This window comes from Amblyomma maculatum, unplaced genomic scaffold (genome assembly GCF_055883805.1).
Source record: "Amblyomma maculatum isolate TAMU_Amacu unplaced genomic scaffold, ASM5588380v1 scaffold_13, whole genome shotgun sequence".
NCBI lineage: Eukaryota > Metazoa > Arthropoda > Arachnida > Ixodida > Ixodidae > Amblyomma > Amblyomma maculatum.
This window is the reverse complement of record NW_028146738.1, coordinates 26,980,362-27,001,312: the sequence shown is the minus strand read 5'-3', so window position 1 is coordinate 27,001,312 and position 20,951 is coordinate 26,980,362. Positions and strand designations below refer to the sequence as shown.

General features: G+C 48.8%; 1 protein-coding gene and 1 long non-coding RNA gene across 3 annotated transcripts in view; both read right to left on the bottom strand.

Moving 5' to 3' along the window:
- The window catches only part of LOC146172423 (uncharacterized), a 501,238-nt gene that overhangs the window by 396,807 nt on the left and 83,480 nt on the right, over positions 1–20,951 (bottom strand). The gene's annotated exons all lie outside the window — the stretch shown is intronic.
- LOC146172426 (protein HEXIM1-like) lies at positions 2,943–3,677 on the bottom strand. The gene is given in 1 exon segment (XM_084585960.1): positions 2,943–3,677. A coding segment is annotated over 1 exon segment (735 nt).

The window sequence follows — 20,951 nt, the reverse complement described above, 5'->3', positions numbered from 1 at the left end:
GCTACGCATGCAGGCGGTGATAGATCTACAGCGGAAGTCGCCAACGCATGCAGGACAACGGCCACGCTTATCAAGTTTACCGGCAGCTCACAAGTCACTCAAACTGCAAAGAACCCATACACAGTGTTGCTAAATTGTGCTCCTCTGCTGTCTAGTTACAATTTAGAATCTAATATAGCGCAAAATCCCTTTGGACATTCTGTATTGACGTTTCAGCAGCGAGTAATATTTTAACGTGAACACACAGCGAGAAAATGCAAGGTGAGATGCTATGGTGAGACAAGGGGCCAGCGCCTTTACCAGCGATTATTCGTAAGAGCGTCTGATAGCTGCGAAACGCGTAGGTGGAGCCACGGTGGAAATGCGAGAGGGGGAGTGTCGGTGCCGGAGGAGGAGAAGGAGATGGCAGCTACTGTTAGTTGGTTATGGCGTTTCGGTTGTGCCAGTTACGCCTAACGAGGCGGACACCGCAACGTCTCGTAGGGTAGGCCTGGCCTTCTCGAATTGCGCTGCTAAATGGAAGCCGACAGCCTGCACTGTTTGGCAGCCGCCTCTTGAAAGGATTACCGTGAGCGGCACCTTTGCGTTTGCCTCGAATGAGTTCGATGAGTGACTAAGAGCCTTCGGTATTGATGCTAAGGATCGTAATGTACCGCCCACGAGCCAGGTGGACGCTGCGGAGAAATTACAAAAAGTAAACTGCCATGAGGGGTCTAGCCCTTTTGCCGCTGAATTCGGCGGTACGCTGCGCGTGGCTGCGACGTGTGTTTATGTGGCACCACGATGTCGCAAACAGACATCGAGAAGGATGTAAAGGCAGCAATCTGATGCGCTTTCCTTTTTACGTTTTCGCCCTTCCCCGCGCTATCCTCTCTCTATCCTCTTCTCTCTCCAGCCGGACGCAGCTCGGGGACTTCACATTTTAGGTAGCAGTTGCAGTAGGCAACAACACGCTTTTCCTTCTTTATTGTTGCATTATTTTATAAGATTAACCAGTACCACCACCATCTGTTCTTTGCGGCACTACGTCTTAAAGATATAGGTAGAATATTCCATGTTTATATAGCACTCTTTCTGGGTCCTTTTGCGCTTTAAAGCGTCAGCAAATAGCAACAGCTCCACCTATATTTTACAGGAAGAGGGCGAGAACGCCAAAAGTAATGCGCATCGGACTACTGCACTTATATTTCTGGTCGTCTGTAGGGTTAGATCTTGGCGCCGTGCACATACACGATGCCTCTATAGCACATGCACGGCGTCTCACTTCATCCTGCAGAATCAAACCGTGACACATACTTCCCCGTAATGGCTAAATTGAGAGAACCTAATAGCATTGGTACGCAGCGCGGTAAAACGTCTCATGATAACCGAAAATGACATAATGTTTGCAGTAAGCATTTGCTCCCTTTAAAACCGTAATTGCTCCTTATATTTGGGGGTAAATATATGCCGCATATAAGCTCCCTCTGCGTGCTGTAACGCGGTCTTTAGAGCGAAATTCTACCACAAATCAACTCCCTCTGTCACCCGCATATATGCTCTGTTTTTCTTTAGGTCAAATTTTACACCACATATTTAGGTCTAAATGGAAGTTCGTTTGGGGAGGACGTTATAGGACACGCCCTTTGCTCCAGTTTGGGTGCATTCGTGTTTAGTGTGGAGGGTGCATTAATCAGTTCTGCTTTCGCTTTGTCTTCACTCTTCTAGCCTAGTCAGGTGCCAGACCTCAGCCTTGCGCACGGATGGTCCTGAGTCCTTAGAGAGGTAGGAACACAGTATCTAGTAGCGCCGCCATGCATCCCCGCAGGCTGGGTTAAACTTGGCTGCCACTACTCGAGTGGACATACGTCTGCGAAAATTCCCCTCCGCGCCCATGCATATATACACATAGCCGGTGCAGCCCGTCGCGGAACGCACCGGCGGGTGAATTCTCTGTTGTTTTTCTCAACGTTGGAGTAGTAAGGTCAAACTGAAGCAGCTATTCCATCCTTTTATTACATGCAGGCGGAAAACTGCCTATCCTCATTTCTCCATACAGACCATGCAGACCATATCAGGAGAGGAGGACTTGAGCATTCCCATGACCTCGCTGAAGCGGTCCATAATTCCAACGTTCTAATGCGCTTGAGCAATTTCGGCATTCTCAGAGGTGGCAAGTCCCTGAAGTACCAGACGACCACCTCAGCATGATTAGCATGGCATTCAAGTGACTGGATTACAGGAGCGCGCATGTAATTTCACCTGATTTGTCCGCGCTGCTTCGCCAGAGGCTGCACTCCACTCGGTTACAGGAGGATGCAACCACTCCCAGTGTTTAGCCAGAAGTCAAACCATTCATCATCAAAAATATTGCTGTTGTTTCCCGAGAAAAAAAAATGTCACCAGGCGGACCGATCGCTCAACAGTCCTCGAGTCCCCTCTACTTACGCAAAAGGCATCTTCTGCAAGGGTTCACCCATGCTGAGATCCTTCTACAGCCGCCCCATGTCTTTGACTTACGGGACCACGCTCGACATGAGCCAGTCTATAGTAGGAACACAGTCTTCCGTCCCAAAGACAGGTCACCGACGTGGTGTCCACACGGTGGAGCCTTGACTCACAATCGGGAGGCACCAGGTTCAAAACCTGGCGCCGCAGCGTACCCACCCGTTTTTCTATTGGTACAATACTTCCCTGGGGCCTGGCTATAGGACCTTTCGAGGTCAGAATGCTGTGGAAAGGGGTCGCTGACCAAAATGCTTCGCCGATGGGTCAGTGATTCGTCCCGCCATCAAACAAACATACTTCCGCCTTATGCGGCAGATGCCTATACGTGTCCCTTTTTAGACAAAGCGCGCGAAAAAAAAAAGGATAATTTTATGAAAGCATCGAAAGAGTACATGTTTGTGTGGCAGGTGCGCCTTTACACAGAAGGCAGAAGAAAACAACCACTATCACGACGGCTACAGTTCGGCTGGGGTCACATCTAGTGCTTCCTGGAGCGCCTGGTTGTGCTCTCGCACTAGCGCATTTTCGTCGGCCAGCTTGCGGATTTCCTCGCGGAACACGGCCATCTTCAGCTGGACCTGCTCCTCGGAGTCGGTCGCTGGTGGCGCTTCAGCACCCGTCTTGGTCGGTGCGTCGGCGCGAGCTTTCCGCGCGGCTCTCAGCTTGAGTTCAAGCTCCTGAACATGTTCCTCTAACGACAGGTACCCCTGAACAAGTTCGACTTTGCTCATAGCGTTGAGCCGCTTAGCTTGCACCTTGTCGTAGGCTTCGGAGGATTGTTTCTGCAGGAAATCCGTTTCGTACTCGGGCGAGCTCCATAACTCGTCCGTGGTGTCCACACAGTCTTTGGTGCTGTTGTCGTGGTGCCTGAGGGGGCCGTTCATGCCCTCGTAGTCGCTCTCCTGGACGGAGTGGTCCTCTATGTAAAACTGGGTCCTGTTGTAGGGCGACACTGACTGGCCGTGTGCGAATAAGGTTTGGGGGAGCCGTTTGGCGCGACTTGACTCACGTTCCTCCAGCTCTTGCCCTTTCTCCTACGACAGCTTGTAGCGTGGATTTCACTTGCGCGTCTTGCTTTTCTCACGACAGTTCCTTTCCTTCCTGCGTAGGCGTGGAACTGAACGAGTTTCTCGGAACCAATCGCTTCGTCCTCGCAATGCGCCTCGAGGTTCTTTCTGCCTCCTTTTCATTGTGGCGCTTGTAAAAAGAATAGCACTAGGGCTCCAGATGCTGTAGGACGGAGCAGTTTTATAATTTATTAAATTATTTATTGAAAATACCCCTAAAGGTCCTCCGAGAATGGTATTACATAGAGAGGAGCAGGTGATACAATCAAAATATTTGCGATATAATAAAAGGAATAAGTGTATCAAGAAAAATAGATATTAGGCATAGCTTTAAAAGGAGCAAATAAAAACACCTTAATATTGTACATATTTCCGCCACAGCGAAGTAGCTCTTAAAATTTTTTTCTCTCAATTTCTGTAGCAATGTCCAATGGCAAGTTATTCCATTCAGTGATAGTCGGAGGTATGCATGAATTGGCGTAACAGGATGAATGAAACTTTGCTCATTTATCTTATAAAGCATGATTAGGTCATGGAGGTAGAATAGGAGATGACTGAAACTAATCACTGTGAAGCAATATGTTATGATAAAGCTTATAGAAAACTGTTAACCGATCGTGTTTACGACGACGTGATGGCTTCCAGCTCATTGCGTTTTTTGATATTGTAACGCTTGTGAAAAGGGAGTATCTGAAACTATAAAATGCTGCGCGCGATTAGGCAACGATTCGGTCTTTGGGATAGCATAAGCTTGATCAGGGCCCGAATAGAAACAGCATATTCAATTTTAGGGCGCATTACAGGGATATAAGCAAGTTTTTAAACGTGGATAGTTGCTTGTTTGAGGGTAGGTTTAAAAAGACCATGTGAACTTTTAGCAGTAGCAAGGGTGAGGTCGGCATGGAGATACCACGTTAAATCAAACAGAAGGGGCGGCTCTATTTATTTCTGTCCTTGTTGTTTAGCAGCATTGACATTAAGCATGTGAGTGGTTGAAATGTGAGCTTTACGACCATGGCGAAACCCTTGCTGATATTTCAAACTAATGTTATCTTCAAGGTATTAATTATTTGGTTATGAATGATATGTTCAAGAATATTCCAGAGGTTCCTGATCAATGCGATGCATGGGTTTATAGTTAAGTGGGAGCAAAGTTCACCTGATCTGAATACAGGTATCACCTTTGCCACAAGCCAGTAATTAGGAATTATTCCATTCGGTAATGACTGCTATAATACGCAGGACAAGATAGCAGAGATGCTTTGGGATGTATTCTCTAACACCTTATTGTTAAAGCCAAGGTGGCTCGAGCTCCTTGTAACTTTCGGCTTGTTTAATAAAGCTAAAATGCTTGCTATGTTAATAACTATTTCAAGCATGAAATGTATTTAAGAAAAGAGATCAGTTAGTGTTTTCGCTCGTTCAAACGGATGAGAAGATAACGTTAACACCCTGAGCACAATCACACTCATTGATTACGATGCCGTTACTGTCGGGGAGAAAAATGTCAGGATGAAAGCTAGGATTCACAATGCGTCAAAATTTGCGAGGGTTATTGGCTATACGAGAGGACTGGTTAATGTTGAAAAATTGACGTCGAGGGGATTTTAATAATAAATGGGATTCCTTGTTTCATTTCTTAAACTTTTCTCATGTGCCTAACTGCCACTTTTTTTTTGCTGCCGGAAAAGTCGCTTTTTTTCTTATCCATACGCTGCAACTCCTGATATAAACCATGGTGATTTGCTGCTGCGAGGTGCAAAGTTGTCAACAATGTTAGCAAAGATTGTGTTGAAACAAATCGCAACTTTGCTCAACAGTGCGCAATAAATATTGATTCCTGAACTGTGTAAGGTCGCCAAGTGGGCATGTCCGGGTTTCTTTTTTCTTCATGGTCTCGAAGAGTCGTCACGCAAGGCGCGTGGATGGATCGTCGTCCGTTCCCAAGGGGGGATCTTTTTGTGGTTTTTATTTCCGGTGCGGATGTCCGGCGGAGAGACGGCCCGTGCGCTCGTAGCCCGCCTAACCTTAGATCTTTGAGGGGGACATCTTTTCGGTGTGAAGTGTTCCTGCGTGTCCGTGTTTTTGTTTTAGTTCTCTCTTGGTGGGTGGGGGTTTTGCATTGAAAAATGTTCAGCAGCTCTCTGTTTGGCAGCTTAGTGTGCGCCACTCCAAACGCCATAGGCGGACCCCTTCAGGAGCCCGTTGTGTGTCTGCGCTTTGTGTGGGTAACAGCCCGCCTTGTCGTAAATTTCACGCATGCGCGCATCTGCGGGAGTGGTATGTCAGCGGCGGAACGGCCGTGGTTGAGGCGCTTCGGCGAACTCGATCCCGGCTACTGTATGGTTTACGCGAAACTGTGAGCAGTGTCTGGGGAGCACCAAGGAAGGCTTCTGGGAGGAGGGACTGTGCGACAACGTCGAATTGCAAGGGGAAGCGTCGGACTTGGGGACCGAGCAAGGGAGGAGGCGGACGTTCTCCCGAATGTTCGCTAGAGACAACGGACCATCCTAAACCGGAACGGCGGCTCAGCTCAATGTGTCTGATCTGTCTTCGTTTTTATTGTGCTCTACTGTTTATCTGCCTAATAAGTTGTTTTATATAAACAAGTTTTCCAGTTTAATTCAACCCTTTGCACTACATCTTTTCGACGAAGCAAAGGAAGGGAACATACAACAACGAGAAAAAAAGCAAGAAACTTCAAAGACCACGAAAAAAAGTTCACTGGCGCAGCCGACGATAGGATCACCATCTCGTGTCAAGCTTCGTCGGTCACAGTACCTTTCGAACAGAAAGACATCCGGGCCGACGGACAGGGCCTGAGAGGGAGGTCTGCACATAAAGAAGAAAGCAGGGTAACCTACAGCATAGTGGCCAACGGACTGAGCCATTACTGCGTGTAAGGTGCGAGTCGCGCAGCAACGAAGAAAGCCCCGCATTGCGGCTACAGACCGAGCCAGCGGTGCTGATTGTGTCAAAGGACTGACTCCAGCACACCAGCCAAGGGACCAAACATCGAAACTGACATCAGCCGCTGATAGACTAGCGATGAACTTTCGCGTTTGCCTAGCATTACATCGAGAGTTGGAAGTGGAGGGGAGCAAAAGCTACGAACGCAAAGAAAGAGGTCTGCAACAGAAACTCGTCCTGGAGCAGGAACATCAGACTAGAAGACGTTGTCGTGGAAAGTAGGGAGTGGTACTGCAGTGGCAAGGAGAGTGGTTCTTGTGCTGGTCCTCGGAACCCGATAGCCCTGCGGTGCTTTGGAGCGAAGTACACCTCCGTTTCATGATACTGCGTAGCGGCGTAGTTTTCGCAGAAAAGAGTTCGGAAGAGAGCGGCTGTAATAGCAAGGAGCTGCGAGCAGGGAAGACGATGGGATCCGACAAAATGTGTGGAACAAAAACAGAAAAACACTAACGGGAGGAAATGAAGAAGCCGGCGAAGCCGCAAACTCAAATTCGGCTGTGCAACGACTAGCGACGGAATTGGAGCTGAGGAAAACCACGCTGCTTAACGAGCAAAAAAAAACGTAGTAGTTGGAGCTGCAGAACGGCGTAATGGAAGGCTCGCAGACAGATGGAAGGCAAAACAGGCTAAGAGTTTGTTCACGCTGATTCCTACAGACCCAGAATTGCTGGTATGGCTCGAGGGAATCGAGGGAAGTTTTTAAGAGACATTTACGTTTGTCTCTTGTAAGGGGTAGAATTCCGCACTTTTTCTAATGGCTGTCTTCCGAAGCGCTCGATAGCTGCGATCAGGTGAAAAAAAAAAAAACATTTTGTCCGACCTCCGACTGTCTAAGGCGACTACCAGAGGCAGTTCCATAATGCGCTTCTGGCTAGAAATGAGATTTGTCAACAATTCGCGTCGCGAATTGAAAGATACTGTGATTTTTACGCGGCGGCGCGGGACATCAAAACACTCGAGGAGCTGGCTGCTCTGAATGTGGCAGATCAGATGCAGCAGGCATTTAGCACCAATGCTCTCAAGTATGTCAAACGAGAAGAAGAGCACGTCTGGGTGAAACCCACAAGAAATAGCAAAACTTGGTGGAGGCTTTCAAGGATTGCGAAGGTAAGGGGTCATGAAGGAAGCAAACATTTGCAGGCGGAGGACCCTCTAGCAAGCAATAAATAACTACCCAAAACTCCCCTCTAGCTGGAAAAAAAAGCCAGTCTCCCCGAACCCAACGGCGTGCTTCATTTTTTATGGGCGACATCTTGCGCGTTCTTGACTTGAAACCTCTAAAAACCAAGGATTGGCGACACGCTCGTGAAAACAGGGAACAGGATCGGGCAGGGGAAGTCCGATACCGGTAATGGTCATGGCGCGGGATCGGTCCGCTGCTCAGGGGACAGTGCCACCGACTTTGAGCCCTGTGCGCTACCACTGAAGACGGAAGGAGTAGCCTCAATAGAGCCCGTTCACCTGAGATGCGGTGACGTGGCTCTGAGAGTGAAAATTGCTACGGGTACCGAAATAGCGGTCATAAAAGAGGGTGTCTACATAGCATACTGATGGAGAAGGTCGCCGACGTCACGCTTGCAGCCGCTTTTGGTGCGAAAGTGCTGGCAAAGCTCATTCGGGTGAGACTCAGGTTAGCAGCAGGTCAGGATCGGCACGTCAGAAAAAATTGTTTCTGTTGTGCGGGGTAACTAAGCGGTTGGTGTCCAAGGAGGCAGAGTGCGTTTTCTCGCGGGGGCTTGGCAGAGGCTAAATTCCGCACACAGTGGCGTTTGCGAGGTGCCCGACGTGAGCAGGCAGGCGGATGTCGGCTTAGAAGCAAGTAACTCGGAGGGAGGTTAAACCTCCCACGTGGGGAAACGCCAAGAGAAACAGGAAACCAGGGGATGTTGTCGGGGCCGCAAACGAAAGATTCGGCAATAGACCGACAACGATCTAAGGTGTAGATGGGGAGACTGCGGCCTGTGCATGCCAGTCACTAGCTCCTCTATTATGGCGCAGTCGGCAACCAGAACAGTTCCTGCGATCTGTGGCTTCCGAGGGCAGGCTGATGGACCAGTGGAAGGCATTTTCGCGTGGGACAATTTTGTATGGCGCCAGCTAGATGACTCTAATGCGGCGGCCCTTAAGTAAGTGACTCACTGCCCGATTGTTCTTTCCAGTGACGTTTCTTGCGTTGCAGTGAAGGTGTGACGACCTTGATGTTATTTATCGCGTGCAGCAACCAGTGAGGTTGTTGCAATGATCTTAGGAGGGGCATTTAATGTTGTTAAGTGCGCAATTTTGTTCTGTTTTTTTTTTTGTTTTCGAAGAGTCTTCCCGCAAGGCGCGTGGACGGAGCGCCATCTGTACTTAAAAGGGGTGGTGGTGGGGGTACAAACTTTATTCAGTGAAGGTAAAAAAAATAAGATTATGTTGCCGCCGTTCCGTGGATGGCCTTCCGGTTGCTGGTCGTGGCCTCCAGGTCACGCCTGGCGGCGACTTCCGCTGCCCAGGTCGTAAGCCGCTGTTGAATATGCAGCTCCGAGCTGGCCAAAGCAGCCTCCCACAGCTGCGGGCTGCTTATCTGCCAGGAGACGGGGGGATAGTGCGCCGGACAAGAGTAAAGAATGTGAGCATAGTCTGCTCGGGGAAAGCTGCAAAGCGTGCATTGAGGCGAGGAGGCACCGGGGCGAATAAGGGCAAGGCGTGCAGGGGAGACGAAAGTGTGAGCCTGTAAATGGCGCCACGCATTCTGTTCGATTTTAGATAGGGACTTGTGAGAGATAAGGAGGGATAATCGGGAGTTGTGGTAGTGGAGTGTTATGTCATGGATGGTGAGGAGGGAGTCACGCGTGTCTATCCTGGGATGGAAGGGGCCAGCTCGGTCGGTCATCTCGCGAGCGATAGAATTTGCCGCTTCATTTCCAGGGTGCCCCGCGTGAGCCGGAAACCAAAAGAGTTGGATAGATCGGGAAGGGAGGGAGGAGTGCTCAAGGATATTGAGCGCAGAGGAAGAGATTCTACCCTTTGCAAAGTTGCGGACTTCGGTCTTATAGACGCTAAATATGAAAAGGGCTGGTGTGCTGGCAATGGCAAGGGCGATGCTGCTTCTTCTGCGGCAGTGGAAGTGAGAGCATCGTGTTACGTTTCGTCATTGACAAGTGAGACAGCTGACACGGCCACCGCGTAGCAACAGGCAGAACCGCGAGCGGATCGGCCATTTCGGCGCCGTCCATCGGCCGCCCAACGCTTCCTCCCGCGGGCAAGTCTCGACGTGATCTTGCCATGCGCCAAATGTGTGTGCGTGCGTGTGTGTGCAAACGCCGGCCAAGCCCGGAGCTCGAGGGAGAGTGCGTCGCCCTCGCCCGTCTGCAGGAGGTGGAGGAGATGCGGCCGGGCCACCTGCGATTTAGTTATCCCATCTTGTCCAAACGGGTTGGGCTCTCTCTTTCCTGTGAGGGCTCCCCCTTTCCCTGTGAATTGGCAAACCTATAAAAAGCAGCGGCCGACTCCACTGAGACAGAGACTACTTTGGAAGGCGTCGCTGTGACGACGCTAGACACCAGCTGTGTGAGCGTGTCTGTATTCTCTCCAGGTCAGCTTCTCTGCCCGTTCCTTCATGATGTTTTAGTAAAGGTTGTTTCGTTAGAAGACACCTCGTCTTGGGACCGTTGATGCTGTCCGCCAAACCACGGAGCCGCCAGGCCAACGCTACCGAGGGGCCGCGAGCCGCATGTAATAACTGGTGGCAGCGGTGCGATACGCAGGCGCACGCGACCCAAACCTAATAACTGGCGTCAGTGGTGGGCTGAGCACGCGAGCCACGAAACCTAATAACTGGTAGGCAGCGGTGGGACGACCAAGCCGTAACGGTGATCGGAGGGACGAGCCAGGCAATACCGTCCTCCAACAACTGGCGAGCAGCGAAGGGACGAGAATGACCAAGCCGTGACCGTGGTCGGTGAAACGAGCCAGGCCTGACCGAGGTGCGACATCTGGTGGGAAGAGCGGAGATGTCCCAGGCGTGACCCGTGCAACACGCAGCTCAACGGAAAGCCGGGAGCAGTGCAACGAGCCTTGTGTGATGACTGGTTGCCTGCAGCGGAACGACTGCGTTGGATTCTTTGCTGCGAGGTTTGGTGAGTGCGGGACTTTCTTCTACTGTGTTTTACCAGGCTTTTGTTAAGTAGAGAACAGAGCTGGTAATTGTGTTGTCGTTGTTGCTGGGTTCATTGCAGCAAGGAAATAGTGGGCAGTAGAGAAGGCAGCACTCGGAACAGCCAGGGGTTTGGATTTGAAGTCGTTGCGCAAACCGAAATTGCTGGAGCTTGCGGAGGAGTTGGGTCTGGATTTGTCAGACAAACCCAGAAAACCAGAGGTGTTAAAGGCTATCCTTGCGTTTAAAGCTGAAGATGACGAGCTTTCGGAATGCCTTGAGATCATTGAAGAATGTCACGAGAAAGAGGAACGTGAACGTGAACGCCAGGAAAGGCTAGAGAAAGAGGACCGAGACTATCAATTCGCTATGGAAATGAAACGTCTCTAAATAAACGCGGGACGCGCTGGTAGTGCAAGTTGGTCTCACGGTGCAGGAGAACGGGAATCGTTCAAAATGAGTGACCTGATGCGGCCGTTTAAGCTTGGACGGGCTTCCTCTGCACGCTGCAGGTAGGCGGCGACATCAAAGTTGTCCTCGTTGGTTACGTGCGGCAGCATTGCGTCGAGCGTCGTCGTGGGCTCCCTGCCGTACACAAGATTGAACGGGGTCGCCCTGGTCGTCTCCTGGACGGCCGTGTTATAAGCGAAGATCACGTACGGCAAGATGGCGTCCCAGGTCTTGTGTTCAGCGTCGACGTACAAGGCGATCAAGTAGGCGAATATGTCTACTTAGGACAGGTAGTAACGGCAGATCCGGACCATGAAAAGGAAATAAGAAGAATAAGATTGGGATGGAGCGCATTTGGCAAGCACTCACAGGTTATGACTAGCAGCTTACCGGTATCGCTAAAGAGGAAAGTATATAACAGTTACATCTTACCTGTACTCACCTATGGGGCTGAAACGTGGAGGCTAACCAAGAGAGTTCTACTTAAGTTGAGGACAACCCAGAGGGCTATACAACGAACAATGGTAGGGGTAACATTAAGAGATAGGAAACGTGCAGAGTTGGTCAGAGATATAACTCAGGTTACCGACATTCTAGTGGACATTAAGAAGAAGAAATGGACATGGGCAGGACATGTAGTGCGAAGAGAGGATAACCGATGGTCGCTTAGGGTAACAAACTGGATTCCAAGGGAAGGAAAGCGTAGCAGGGGGCGGCAGAAAGTTAGGTGAGCGGATGAGGTTAAGAAGTTCGCGGGGGTCAAGTGGATGCAGCTAGCACAGAACCGGGTTAAGTGGAGAAATATGGGAGAGGCCTTCGCCCTGCCGTGGGTATAGTCAGGCTGATGATGATGATGATGATGAACGACGTATTCGCCCTCCACGACCAACCACTGGAAGACGCACCGGACCAATTCCGTCAGCCCACATTTTACATCAACCCGGCACTGACCCACAGCAGGAAAGACCAGATTCTCACTCTTCTTTGAAGCTGCAGGGAGTGCTTCTTGTCATCATCGAAGGTACGGCAAACACCACTGGCCAAGCACCGCATTATAACGGACGAACACGCCCGACGTCTGCGCCAAAGCCGCTATCGCGTATCACCGCGAGAACGCCAGGCCATACGCGATCAAGTTGAGGAAATGCTGCGTGATGACGTAATCCAGCCATCGAAGAGCCCCTGGGCGGCACCAGTCGTTCTGGTGAAGAAGAAAGACAGCACACTTCGCTTCTGCGTTGATAACCGCCGCTTGAATAGCATAACTAAGAAGGATGTCTACCCGCTTCCCCGCATCGACGACACTCTCGACCGGCTCTGAAATGCAAAGTACTTCTCATCGATGGACCTGAAGAGCGGATATTGGCAAATTGAGGTCGACGAAAGACATCGCGAGAAGACCGCATTCATCACACCGGAAGGTCTTTTTGAGTTCAAGGTGATGCCATTTGGCCTCTGCTCCGCACCAGCCACATTTCAACGAGTAATGGACACAGTCCTGGCAGGCTTGAATTGGCAGATTTGTTTGGTATATTTGGACGAAAGTGTTGTCTTTTCGTCAAACTTTGAAGACCACCTAAAACGACTACAGGCAGTGCTGGAAGCCATCACATCATCGGGACTAACGCTAAAAGCAGAGAAGTGTCACTTCGCCTACGAAGAACTGCGGTTCCTAGCTCACATCGTTAGAAAGGATGGTATTCGCCCAGACCCGGAGAAAACAGCTGATATCGCACAATTCCCCCCGCCTGCCGACAAGAAAGCTGTGCGCCGATTCCTTGGGCCGTGCGCTTATTGTTGACGATTTGTCAGAAACGTTTCGCGCATCGCCGAACCGTTGACGCAGCTTAAAAAGGCTGATGTTCCTTTTAAATGGGAAGCCCGCAAGAAGAAGCCTTTGGCGAAGTCAAGCGCCATCTGCAGTGACCTTCTGTACCTGGCCACTTTGATGAGAACGCCGAGACCGAAATTCACACCGACGCGAGCAGAGTGGGCCTAGGAGCCGTTCTTGTCCAGAAGAGTGCCGGACAGGAGAAAGTAATCGCCTACGCTAGCAGGTCCCTCACAAAAGCCGAAGTCAATTGCTCGACGACTGAGAAGGAGTGCCTCGCGATCATCTGGGCCACATCTAAGTTTCGTCCATATCTATACGGCCGACCATTCAAGGTGGTAAGTGACCATCACGCGCTCTACTGGCTGGCTAATTTGAAAGATCCCTCCGGCCGCCTTGCCAGATGCAGCCTACGACTTCAAGAATTTGACTTGACTAAAGTCTATAAGTCGGGCCGGAAGCAATCCGACACAGACTGCTTATCACGCGCTCCCGTCGACACTCCCCCGAAGGACGATGATGACGACGCCTTTTTGGGACCGGTAAGCGCCAGCAGTTTCGCAGAACAACAGCGATCAGACCCAGAGCTGAAAGCGCAAGCCGATACTTAGAAGGAAAGACAGCTTCCCCTCCTGGTGTGTTCAGACACATTTATCTTCGTTCGCGTTAAGCAATGGCCTCCTCGTGAAGAACTTCGCACCCAACAGGAGTGCGCAACTTCTTGTAGTGCATAAAAACCTCCGGCAGGAAATTGTGCAGGCGTTCCATGACGAGCCCACAGCAGGCCATCTCGGATTTGCACGCACTTTGCGTCGAATCCGGAACTATTACTGGCCGCGACTGCCTGCCGAAGTTGCCCACTACGTGAAGACATGTCGTGAGTGCCAACGACGCAAGACGCCGCCTATCAGATCAGCAGGATTACTAAACCCGATTCCGCCACCAGACCTGCCCTTTCAACAAATTGGGATGGATCTCCTCGGCCCCTTTCCAGCTTCTTCTATGAGTAACAAGTGGATCATCGTGGCCACTGACTACCTTACCCGTTACGCCGAAGCAAAAGCACTACCAAATTGTACCGCCGCAGAAGTCGCCAAATTTTTTGTCGAACAAATTCTTTTGCGACACGGCGCCCCAGAAGTGCTCATCACGGACAGGGGAACGGCGTTTACGGCAGTGTTGACGCAAGCCATCCTGGAATACAGTCATACAAGCCATCGACGAATAACTGCGTACCATCCCCAGACGAATGGCCTTACGGAGCGTCTGAACAAAATTATCGCGGACACCCGACGACTCGCACGGCTGCGTATTAAAGACCAACAGCGCACCGACAGCCGACGATACAACTTACGACGACGCCACGCAGAGTCCAATCCAGGAGACCAAGTGTGGGTTTGGCCACCAATTGGCCGTCGCGGACCAAGTGAAAAGTTATTGCGTCGATACTTTGGGCCGTACAAAATCATTCGCCGCGTCGGACCGCTGGGCTATGAAGTCATTCCCGGCGGAACGTCAGCATCACAACGGCGACGCGCACGCCCATAAATTGTACATGTTGTACGACTGAAGCCATATTATGCGCGTTAAAGAATCTGTGGTGTTTAAACTTTGCATTGCTTATGCTTTAGTCTTTGTTTTGGAACATCGAGGCGATGTTTTTTTAAGGCGGGAGTAATGCCGCGAAGCCTTCAAAACTGTATTTGTTTTTTTTTTAACAGCCGCCGGCATGCGGCCTTATCACTCTGATTCTGGATCGCGTATCAGTTCCGTATTCTTTGTTTGTTAAAGCTCGATGTCGCGAGTCGCACTTTTATCAGTTTCGTTGTAGCGCAAGAGGCACCGAGATCTGTGTCGAAGATTCCGGCCACTCGTGTGTCTTTCTTCAATGTTTCAGCTTGTGCTTGTAGCAGTTGCGACGTTATCTAGATTGTTCTGAACAGCCTTTAAATTGAGCGTTGACGAGTGCGACGGGCATCCTTTGTTCGACGATCGACGAGCACGTTTTTTGCTATCGCCACCGCCGAGTTGCTTAGTTCTTTTGCGGGCCCAAGTGAGCCCAATAAGGAGTTAATTTTAGTACCATCAAGCCTGTGTCTTCTTTTGGTGTCAACGGCCTTGTCACCTCTACGTGACAAAATTCTTTTATAATGCTTCATGAATATCTCACATCTGTTTCGTTTAGTTGCCATAAAGTGGACGGTTGACTAGTTTTAGCTGTGGCTCCGACAAGTATTTCATACATCTGTAGGATGTTAATCAACAAAGAATCAGGAACAAAAACTTCCTCATGTGAGGTATTGCTATGGTATCTAAGGCAGAGGACTAGGCAGTGTATGAGCTGGTACTTCCATTCTTCTCTACCAAAAAACCTCTTTTAGTTGTGATTTTATTGCACATGTCTCGTTAAATTATTATATGTAAAGCAACTTCCATAGACATATGCTGATAGTTCTTGTATGCTATTCCTTCTATCAGTTGTCATGATTATTGCTAAAAGTGTTCAAAGGCACACCAGGCTCTATAATCCTTCAATACCTAAACCTCCTATAAAGGTTTGAAGTTCAACACACTCAATCCTGATGTAAATAGACTGTCTCATATGAATGTGTGATAAGTTATAACCAAAACAGAACAAAAGTACCTGCTCTCTTTTTGAGCATTTTTCTCATCTTCAGTCATCTTCTTTTCACCACTTGCGATGCGGGCAATTGTTTTTTATTTAGAAAGTTGAATGCCGGAACTGAATAATGAGAAATAAAGTTGCATCTTCTTAGCCACACTTGTATTCAATTTGTTTCTTTATTGTGGAAGCCATGTATGGCCCCTGCTTCACAGTGCTTCAATCTTATGTAATCCAGCATTCATGTTATTGGTCATAGCAGCAAAGCAGAGGAGTTTGCTAAATGTGTAGTATTTTTTACTACAGATTGGTATTGTTACAGCCTTCTATAGGGGATGCATGTTGCTAAAAGTAGTGGCTGTTACTATTTACAGAGGTAGTACCTTTTCTATATAAGTAGCTGCTATTACTACCTCTGAGGAAGTGTATTTTGCTCAAGGTAGTTCCTCTAATTATCTGCAGTGGTAATGAATATTAGTAAAGGTAGTTGCTCTTACTACCTCCTATAGGTATTAGAGTTTGCTGAAGGTAGCTACTCTTACTACCTGCAGTGGTAGGAAATATTAGTAAAGGTAGTTGCTCTTACTACATCCTATTGGTAGAAAATTTTGTTCAAGGTAGTTACTCTCACTACCTGTAGTGGTAGTGAATACTAGTAAAAGTAGTTGCTCTTATTACCTTCTATAGGTTGTAAATTTTACTAAATGTAGTTTCTGGTACTACATCTAGAGGTAGGCATATTTCTTAGAGGTAGTTCTTTTTACTACCTTCTGGAGGTAGTATATGCTACTACCTAGCAGATACTATCTGCGCTTACTAACTAGTTAGTAACATATGTGACAAGCAAGCAGATACTATCCTAAAAGATAGAAACCCCAACTACTTTGTTTAAGAGTGTAGATCTCATTGTGGAAGGAAAAACCTGCCATGAAATTTTCAAATGTAAGTTCAATGCGGCGCGTTTGCTTACACGTGCCTGAGGAGATATACCGGATATTTTAGGAGGTATGATGTTGAAAGACCTAGGTAGATTATGTGAAAATAGAAAGGTTACTGTGGCTGGAGTTACAAAAAACACAGCTATCAGTTGTCTTTCGGAACTTGATCCGGTAGCTGTCCACCCAGACAAACTTCCAGTCTTTCTCTTTTTTAGTTCTAATGCTTTTGTCAGCAGTCGTTTGTTGTGAGGGGTCAGATGATCGTTGATGAAGAGGGAATTGCTCAAGTGAGCATTCAAGCCAAGAGATTTTGTCGTCGAGCGTGCCTTCTTTGCTTTCGCGGTAGACGCAAATAACCTTTATCTCGTGACCGAAACCTAACAGTTATGTTGAGCTCACCATTATTTTTTGTTGGGACAAGGTGTACAACATCAATGTCAATCTCTCCTACAGGACACCCAACTTCATCATCTATACGCTGGAGAATCGCGGCGCAGCTCTCACCCTGTGCGACGAGTACTCCTTTGATTTCGATGTTGGTCTGCCAAGAACCCTGCTCAAGCGCAGCTCCTCGTTGCGTGAGCTTCTCGTTTTTGTGAGCTAAATTTTTGTTTTCTTTCAAGAGAGCTTCTTGTTTTTGCTTCATAGTTTCATACCAGTTATTGAAAAGGGTGAGACTGCCACGCAATGCCTCAACTTCCTTACATAGTTCACCTACGTCCTTGGCAAGTTCTGCGTTTGTTGGTATTTTCAATTACAGAACAATGTCCAATATGCAGCTAATGACACGGAAGCAAAAAGAATAACGTAGTTATAGAAATGCACTGTAACAAACCTGTGTGAAATGACACGACCCAGAGTGTCGCCCCTCTGCCGCGTGCACTGCTACCTAGTGAAGGCTTTCCGGGGGCGTTGGGGCTTTAATAGGTGAGGCCGTGTGGTGGCAGTGGCGCTCGATTTCGGCGACGATTAGAGTCACTGGATAAATTTCGGAGTACAGCGATTCTTTTCCCCGCACCGCTGCGCCACCGATTGATTAGCATGGGTCCCGTGGAGCGCCGCGGCCCGCTTTCGTCATCAAGCTTCCAGTTACAGCGCGGACGCCTTCCACCGAGGAGCGTGTGCTGAGATTTCTGTATTTCGCGTGTGAGGTATGTTGCTCGGGTTATTTTTTCTTCTAAGAAGTATTTAGCGGCAGAATGCCAGGCTACAGCGCTTTCGGCTGCAGCAACCAGGCGAAAGCTTTTATGGGCTAGCTCGTTTAGCGAATAATGTGCGTGTAACTTGTGCACAAATGCGTCGCTCGCAAATAGCGGACGTGTGGGGAGAAGGATTAAGAATGAAAACGATGGATGGTGATAAGTACGAGCATAAGTTATAGACTCGATATAGTTAATGACGTCTAATGATCAGTATCTCAAACTTCAACTTGTAATGACCGCACCTGATTGGAAATTAGTAAAATGCTTAGCGATGCGTGCTAATGACTAAAATGACTAGTCGTTTCTCCTCATGACTACTAATGACTACAAAATTATGCCCAATATCTCAATTGGTGACTTGTAATACCACAGCTGAAATGGTAATGACTACAATGACTAAACATGACTCATCATGACTGCTAATGACTACGAAACGACCAATACGACAAACGATAGCTTGTAACGACCGCAACTGATTGAAAATTAGTAAAAATGCTTAACTACGAGTGGTAATGAGTCGTCATGACTATGCCATGATCAGTGTGCAAAACGACGACTTGAAATGACCGCAACTGATTAGAAATGAGTAAAACTCTTTAGCTGTGAGTGGTAGTGACTACAATGACTAGGCATGACTCATCATGACTTCGAAACTACCAATATGTCAAACGACGACTTGAATATCCGGAACGGACTGAAAACATGTGACAATGCTTAGCAATTAATGATAATGATTAATGATAATTTTTATTGCGTCAATACAAATGTTTTACAAGCAAGCACGAGTAAGCTTGCGTAAAAATGTGTCGCGCGCATGTGCGACGACGCATGCCGTTAGTTGTCCTCTGCATCGCCATTTAGACTCATTCAATGTGATCATTTACGGTGATAATCGAGGAAGGCAAGCAAGTTTAGATTTTGACAAAACTACGAAAATCACAACAGAATAGCAAGGTGTCGGATTAATTGATAGAGCTGTCTGCCAGGACTAGATTATCTGCATGCAGGCCGATGCTCAGCCTTCCATGCAAGCTTACCGTTCACAATTCGCGAATTCTATTGTTTCTGAAGCAGCTGCGGTGCTCTTCAAGACAATGACAGGCAAATGCTCATGCTGCTATCAAACTGTCTCTGCGTTTGACTCGAATATAACTGCGCCAGAGGCGCGCCTTGAGCATTTGGAAGCTTCATGTCCGCGCCGGTCATGGTTGCTGTCACGCGAAGAGACCTTTACCGTACTCTGAAAGTTATGGAGTGACAAACGATGATGTCGGGTCCAGAGGGTCGGGAAGGCAGGCACTGGCGCATGCGCACCGCGTCCGATGATGCGGCGGCACGTGGACTGGTTTGGCTACGATGGGGGAAGGGGGGGGGGGGGGGTTCTTGTGCAAAAGCCTGGTGAAATTACAGGACACAGCGTTTCCGCTCTGCCGCGTCCACTGCTACCACTGCTAGAATCAGCGAGGGATGGCGCACACCTTTATCTTGCATTTTTTGTCGTCAACAACCCACGGCAGGGAATAAAATTACATGCATCTATACGCATCCTCATACTCGATTAACTTTATCTGCTCAGTCCGTTCACCAATCCTTTTAAAGTTGGTTTTGCTGCAATAGGACTATTTTGGAAGAAAGCACCCTTTCCATATTCAGAACGCGCGGAAGATCAGAAAGCATAGGGATACACGTATAACTGGTATATCTGCCGACTTTGTTTGAATAGCAGGAAACATTAAATTCACTTCAGGACAGCGAAAGAAAAGAAATAAATAAAAACGTTTATGTATTTTCACATCGCTTGCTGTTGCGTATGTGGCGCTCGTCATTTGGAATGAGAGCGATTGGCCCTCGGACTTGAGTTGCAGTCCATATATGCTATGCGCGGGCTTGTCGGGCTTGGTATGCCGAAGCGTGTCGCGAATGAGGGAAGAGTAAGGAAATATTAAGGCCTATCTTAAAGTGTTACCGCGCTGTAAGCTCGTGAAAAGCATAGTCGTCCTTGGTCACCGTTCCTTGTGTTCGTGTCCTGTAACGGCATAATAATATGAACTCATGTATTCCAGCCTAGCAGCTTGAGACGGAATATAACTCTGGGCCAAAATATTATATCCAGTTTATTTATCCCTTGGTCAGGGTAGATTTTTGGGCGATTTGGTTCATCGTCATGGAAATACAGCGCTCTGAAGGCAAGGACGAAATATTGGGGGAACGCACACAGCTGAGTAGCGCACGTGCTGTCCACTCCATGTTTTGTCCATGTTTTCAAAGCGCTGTATTTCCATGCTTATCCCTTGGGTATAGTTTAAAGGCGTTGGTCTCACCTTGCAATCATCGGCCACTTGCCATGTAAGCTTACGAGCGTATACACGGAAAAGAAATATTTTAATTATCTTTCTATGACCTCTCACGATGGAGGCAGGTTTTAATTTCTACACTGCACTTTTTTTGAGAATCTTAATCGACCATAGTACTTAACACCATGCAATTGAACCCCTTTGTTTCTGACGCGATTGTATCAAAGGCTCCCGTTCTCAAGAAATTGATTGATTGATTGATTGATTGATTGATTGATTGATTGATTGATTGATTGATGGATGGATGGATGGATGGATGGATGGATGGATGGATGGATGGACGGACGGACGAACGGACGAACGGACGGACGGACGGACGGACGGACGGACGGACGGACGGACGGACGGACGGACGGACGGATGGATGGATGGATGGATGGATGGATGGATGGATGGATGGGTAAACGGACGGACGGACGGACCGATATATGGATGGATGGGTGACGAACGGACGGACCGATAGATGGATGGAAGGGGGTCCGGACGGACGGACGGACGGCCCGATAGATGGATGGATGGGTGACCGGACGGACGGACGGACGGATGGATGGATGGACGGACGGATGGACGGACGGATGGATGGATGGATGGATGGATGGATGGATGGATGAATGGATGGATGGATGGATGGATGGACGGACGGACGGACGGACGGACGGACGGACGAACGGACGAACGGACGAACGGACGGACGGACGGACGGACGGACGGACGGACGGACGGACGGACGGACGGACGGACGGACGGATGGATGGATGGATGGATGGATGGATGGATGGATGGATGGATGGGTAAACGGACGGACGGACGGACGGACCGATAGATGGATGGATGGGTGGGTGCACGGACGGACGGACGGACGGACGGACCGATATATGGATGGATGGGTGACGA